General features: G+C 34.4%; 1 protein-coding gene across 1 annotated transcript; it reads left to right on the plus strand.

Moving 5' to 3' along the window:
• The first annotated feature begins 475 nt into the window (after positions 1–475).
• LOC133302854 (dof zinc finger protein DOF5.7-like) lies at positions 476–1,815 on the plus strand. Its single transcript, XM_061502675.1, has one exon. The coding sequence runs from the start codon at positions 653–655 to the stop codon at positions 1,703–1,705; it is 1,053 nt and encodes a 350-aa protein (XP_061358659.1). The 5' UTR covers positions 476–652; the 3' UTR covers positions 1,706–1,815.
• The last annotated feature ends 4,396 nt before the right edge of the window (positions 1,816–6,211 follow it).

The following is a 6,211-nucleotide window of genomic DNA, read 5'->3' on the forward strand; positions in this document are numbered from 1 at the left end:
TGCAGTGAGTTGATTAGTTGATTATAAATTTATAATTGTAATTCATCAAATTCCAATACACATCCCATTTCATTAATATTAATCTTAACAAAGGACTAGTTAATTTCTGCCTATTTGTTTTGTTTTAGTAGACTGTAGTAGTGGATCGCCTTATACTGCCATAGCAGTTTTGGATCATCTACTTTTTTTCGTTTATGTTTCTCTCTCTTTCTCTCTCCCCCTTAGTATATATAATATCCTTTTTCTAGTGAGATCTACACCCTCTCTTAGTTTCTCCATGTCTCTCTTCCATACATATATATGTTAGGGAACTTATAGGATATAGCTTTCATTATTCCATTAGATCTGAAAAGGACCTGCTACCCCACCTCATGTACCAATTTTTTTTTTTCTTCTAATTCTCAATCACCCTCTTTGATGAGAATCACAGGCACCCATCAAGATCCAAGACCCTTCCCTCCAATTTTTCTCTTCCACCATTCATGAAACCATTCAATTGGTGAGTATATTAGCCTCTGCAAAAGGAAACTGAAACTGAAAGCTTTTTACAACCCACAAAAAACACAAAGCCCAAGTTCATTTCCTCTCACCTCTTTGCCTCTCTCTCTCTCTCTCTCTCTGTCTCTCCCCTCACACCACTTTCTCCTTCTCAATGATGCCACCAAATGACACACTTCCAAAGCCTGCAACAACAAAAGATAATGAGAACCAAAGTTCCGATGGCCGGAAAACCACCTCCACAAGGCCACCGGAGCATGGCCTAAAGTGTCCACGATGTGACTCTTCTAACACAAAGTTCTGCTACTACAACAACTACAGTCTGAGCCAGCCAAGGCATTTTTGCAAGACATGTAGAAGATACTGGACAAATGGTGGAGCCTTGCGTAACGTTCCAATAGGTGGTGGTTGCAGGAAGAACAAGAAAGCCAAGTCTTCATCATCATCATCATCATCGAGGCTCTCATTTGACTCCAAAGACTCTGGTTCTTCTTCAGAGCTCGGTGGCCTCAGGTTCCTTAATGGTATTTCACCATCTATGGATTTTCGGCTTGGTGGGTTACCCTTCCCTTCTATGCAGAATCATCACCCACAAACCACTGGTATCTATAACCAGTTCTCTTCTTTTGGTGATGTTCCAGCCTCTTCTGCTTCTGCCACAAGTGCTTCTGGTTTCAACCTTGATCCCTCTGGTGGCTCAAATTTCTTGCTTGGTCTGAACCACCCTTTTTCATCTTCAATGGGAAATGGATTCACTGGTGCAGTTCAGGGCATGAACTCAATGAACGTTCATGGTAACCTTGCTTCTTCAATTGAATCATTGAGCTCTATTAATCAGGACTTGCACTGGAAGCTGCAGCAGCAGAGATTAGCAATGATGCTTGGTGGAGAAAACGACCAGAGAGATCATAGCAGCGTTTCACTTTCACAGGTTAACCTTGAGAACCAGACCCAGAAGCCACAACCCATTTTGTTTCAGAACCTTGAGATTTCAAAGCCAGAGAGTTTCCCAGTTGGGAATTCAAGAAAAGAAGGCCCAAATGGAGATACACCCACTGAATGGTTCTTTGGGAATCCTTTTTCTTCAGTGACTCCTTCAACAACAACTACCATTAATGGAGGCAATGGTAATGAAAATACAAACAACAACTGGAGTGGGGTCCACGCTTGGGGTGATGTTCAGCAACCATATAGCACTTTGCCCTAGATGAGGGAAAGAGGAGGAGAAGGTGGAGGAGGATTAAGAGGTAGACCTTTCTTAATCATGGAAGTTAAAGGAAGAAATTAATAGATAGGTCAAATCTATAGTTATCTAAAAACCCCTTTAGGTATATGTTAATCAGTTGTGTCATTTTATTTATGTTGTATTCAAATCAACATATATATGTAAAAGAAGTGAAATTTAAGATCAGTTGTTAAACTCATCATATATGTGTTTATATTCTCATCAATATAATCATCTCAATTCTCAAGTAATGTGAGATATCAGATGCTTGTGCTCTAAATTTCTGTTGTTCATTTTGATCCACACACATTAGTATCAGTCTTACATGAAGGTAATTATTCCTAAATGAATGTAATGAAAGTTGGGTATTGATCAATTTGATGAACTGGAGATTTGTCTTTACATAGAGCATTCTTAAGCTTCACTACTTGAAACAGGTCGGTGGTAAGTTTACCGTTTCACTCAATATACTTTGGGATCTGTGATGGATTTTTAGACTGTTGTTAATCGAAACTGAGGGACTTTAATTAATGCTATACATTTTATTTGTTTTATATTCAGTTGATAACAGAAGGACCAGATCTCATACACCACTGTCTTAACTTGTCCCTCTCTGTGTCTATCAGAGAACTAAGTCTCAGACTCCTTCAGATACTGATCAATGCGATACTCAAAAACACCCTGCACTATCAAGGCCTATAACCCTGCTCTCTCTCTCTCTCTCTCTCTCTCTCTCTCTCTCTCTCTCTCTCTCTCTTTATTGGCCTATAACCCTGCTATCTCTCTCTCTTTTTATTTATATATATATATATATATATATAGAGAGGTAGGATCCTTTGACACCAGTGTCAAAATTTAAATTTGACACCTCATCTGAGAGCCGTTAGATAAAAAAAGATCAACAACTCTGATTTGCAAGCATATGACACCATTGATCTTTTTTGATCTAACGGCTTTCAGACGAGGTGTCAAATTTGAATTTTGACACTGGTGTCAAAAGATCCTACCTCATATATATATATATATATATATATATATATATATATATATATATATATATATATATATGGGTTTAGTGAGTATCAAGTGACTTGATGTAAATTAAGTCCAGTGAATTATATTCTCCCGCGAGAATATAGTGCACAAAATTTTTTACCTATGTTCTCCCGGGAGAACACCTGCAGAACACCATTATAATGTTTTTGCACTATATTCTCGCGGAAGAATATAGTCAAAATTCACTCACTGGACAATCCAGTGACTGAATTTTGGATTATTCGTATATATATATATATTACTTTCAATTTATTTTTCTATTTTTTTTTTGAGTTTTTTGAGGCAAGTTAATTTTCTCGGTATTTTTACAAGTTTCAATTCTATGAGTCGGCTATGAGACTAATCCGGAATGCGAGACAATTCTGAGATAAAGATATTTAAATCCCTCTCAAAGATGATATGTGAGGATCAAACCGAGACTCTTTCCTTTATACTTACTAGCTCTCTTACTAACAACTGAGTTACCATGTTTATTTTTCTATGTTACTTAGGCTCTTCACAATAATTAGTTGCAATGTGTTGTGCTTTGGTGTCCAAAAAAGTGGTGGTTTGAAAGTAAGTTTAATGATAGATTGTCAATGTGTTTGAATGAGATAGCGAGAGAGAAAAATATGGCATCTAAAGCTTAGGGTACGTTTTTTTATTTTTTGGACCAGCAAAAAAAACAAAAATGGTTATGTGTAGCTTTTTAGAGTGTTGGAGAGTGAGCCCTCATATTCGTGCTAAATGCCACTGAGCATCAACTCTCATTGCAATTCTGTATCATGTCGTAGAGCGGGAAAGGGAAAGCAAAACAAAGTAGGATTTGAAGGATTGCTTTTTCTTGCTTGCCTTTGTCATCTTTATTCTTTACTTTCACTATTTGCGCGAAAAACTCAGACCCCGCGAATGATGAAAAGATTAGATTAACCTTTTTCTTTATCCCTCACATATCATAACCAAAGAAAAATATATTATGTGTGCATGCAAGTGAAAACGCTTCCAAACAATTATGTAAAATATATTTAGTTAAAATTGAAACTCAAAGTTGTGTAATGTTTCTCCCCTATATACAAAATTGAGTATTTGTTCGATTCTCATGATTCAGTTGAAAAGGCCACTTTAATTTGGTTGCAAACTCTTTGCTTCCATGAAAAATAAGTTTTGGGTACACGTGGAAACTATTCTTAGAGTTATATGTTCTCTCTCTAAATATGTATAAACAACTTTTTTCTCCTTCTTACTTTTCTTTATTTACGTACAAATAGTAATATGCTTCTTTTCTAATTATGAACTCTCTCCCAATTAAATATTATGTTCATGAACGTAAAGAATAATGAGAGTCATTATACTGTCCATGTAAACTATATAAGCTCTTTTGTAATTGTTTCTATGTGGGTTCAATGGCTCATACGGTGAGAAAAATAGAGAAGGGGTGACATAAGAAGTGAAAAACATAACATGAAGCTGCGTGACTAACGTGATAGTTGTAGAGAGAAACTCCTTTTCAAGCTGTCGTTTTATAACTTAGAAACTGCAAGAAGCTCATGACATATGTATTAAACTATTGCAAAGAAACGCTATTCTCTACTTCTCATGATTACAAGGAAACTTCTGGCCCCACCATTTTTTATCACATGATAGTTCCCCCCACTATAGTTAACGGCAAGGAATCATATGTATGACCAAAACAGAAAGGAGCATAACATACATAAACACCACCAAAATTCTCGTTTTCTTTATTATTTCTTTATGGGGTTTCGGTTTTCATCAAGCTTCACCAAGACTCTAACGTAATAGAAGCTATATATTATATATATCAGTGCTATATATGTTGGTGTGTCATGTGTGTGTACACTTGGGAACATGCATGCCATCATCTTGCACATAATAGTCTAATATAACGCTCTCTTTTTCTTCTCTTAGATAAGAACTCTCTCTCTATCTCTTTCGCCATCCTCAGCCTAGAAACGAGAACAATGCTTTCGTCTCGGTCATCAAATTTGTCTTATTTCACTTTTTTAGCCACGTACTTTATCTAGATTTTGGAGTGAGAAGATTCAAACGGCGACAAGACAAACTTCACCATCCAGCCACATCTCATCATTTCACTTCTTGGCCTCTTGTCCACGTGCTTCTAACAATTTTCCTTTTCCTTCTCTTTCTCTTTTTCCTTCTAACCCTCACTTCGTATAGGTATACTTACGTTTGTTATAGAGTCACGTTACCCTCGTATAAAATATTATAAAACATAACTACTTTGTTTTTTTGCAATCACATTTTTCTCAATATATAGCTTTAACCGTGTAACGTTGAATTATCATTTTTTAGCAAAAAAGAGTTACTCAATGCAATTGAGTTGAATTTGGGTCAATTTATATATTCAGCTACAAAAAAATACATTTAATCTTATACTAGTCATCTATCGCTACTACTCAAACATTTTGTTAAAACTTAACACACTTTATCAATTGATTCTTTTTGGCTAAATAAATTCAACCAATCGTATGATCAAATTAAGTAATTAAATGGATTTTAAATCAATCAATTGAACACTACTACTTAAAATTACTTTACATAATGAAGAATTAATGTGTTGTAATCAATGCATAAGAGAGTAAGGGACAGTGGGACACAACCAACTGAGCAATTCAAATTAAGTGACTGCACCCGATCGATTCTTTTTTCTTTTTTTTACCAGAAAAAAGTAAAGTAAAGTAATGAAAAATGGCAATGATGTAAAATGGTAACATACCGACTTCACAAAGTTGCTAGAAATGACACCGTAAAGTCAAATAAGAGTAAAATTTGCACATTACTTCTGTTACATTTTTTTTATAGGGAAAAGATTTAACCTTTCAAAAGATGTAATTTATGTTCTTTTAACAATTTATAACTATGTACTAAGGGTAATACATAGTTATAATATTAAAATTTTATTTTTTTTCTCCATCTTCAGACACTATTTGCTGACTTGAAAAGTAAAAAAGCATAACTTTTTTTTTGTAAAGAAAAGTATAACTTTAATATTATAACTATGTACTGCTCTTAGTACATAGTTACGAATTGCTAAAAGAACATAAGTTACATCATTTAACAGGACAAATTTTTAACCCATTTTTTATATTACTTTTAAATAATAAAATATTAAAACACACTTATTAATATATATATATATATATATATATATATATATATGTGTGTGTGTGTGTGTATATGTATATGTATGAGTAAATACATTTTTGGGTCCTCAACAAAAAACATAAAACACATTTTAATATCTTAGAAGAAAAAAAGTACCCATGTTAGTTCTTTTTGAGGGACTAACATTGCTCTTCTTTGAATTTCAGAGGGACCACAATTTTAAAGAACTGAAATTTCAGACGGACTATAAGTCGACTTTTTTTCTAAGAGATTAAAATAGATTTCGTGTTTTTTTGTTGAGAACTCAAA

This window comes from Gastrolobium bilobum, unplaced genomic scaffold (assembly GCF_033153095.1).
Source record: "Gastrolobium bilobum isolate Gb01-03AN ecotype WA unplaced genomic scaffold, APGP_CSIRO_Gbil_v1 utg16061, whole genome shotgun sequence".
Lineage (NCBI taxonomy): Eukaryota > Viridiplantae > Streptophyta > Magnoliopsida > Fabales > Fabaceae > Gastrolobium > Gastrolobium bilobum.

Bases quoted from the DNA above. Each gene is read 5' to 3' on its own strand.
- LOC133302854 (XM_061502675.1), top strand. From the start codon at position 653: ATGATGCCACCAAATGACACACTTCCAAAGCCTGCAACAACAAAAGAT.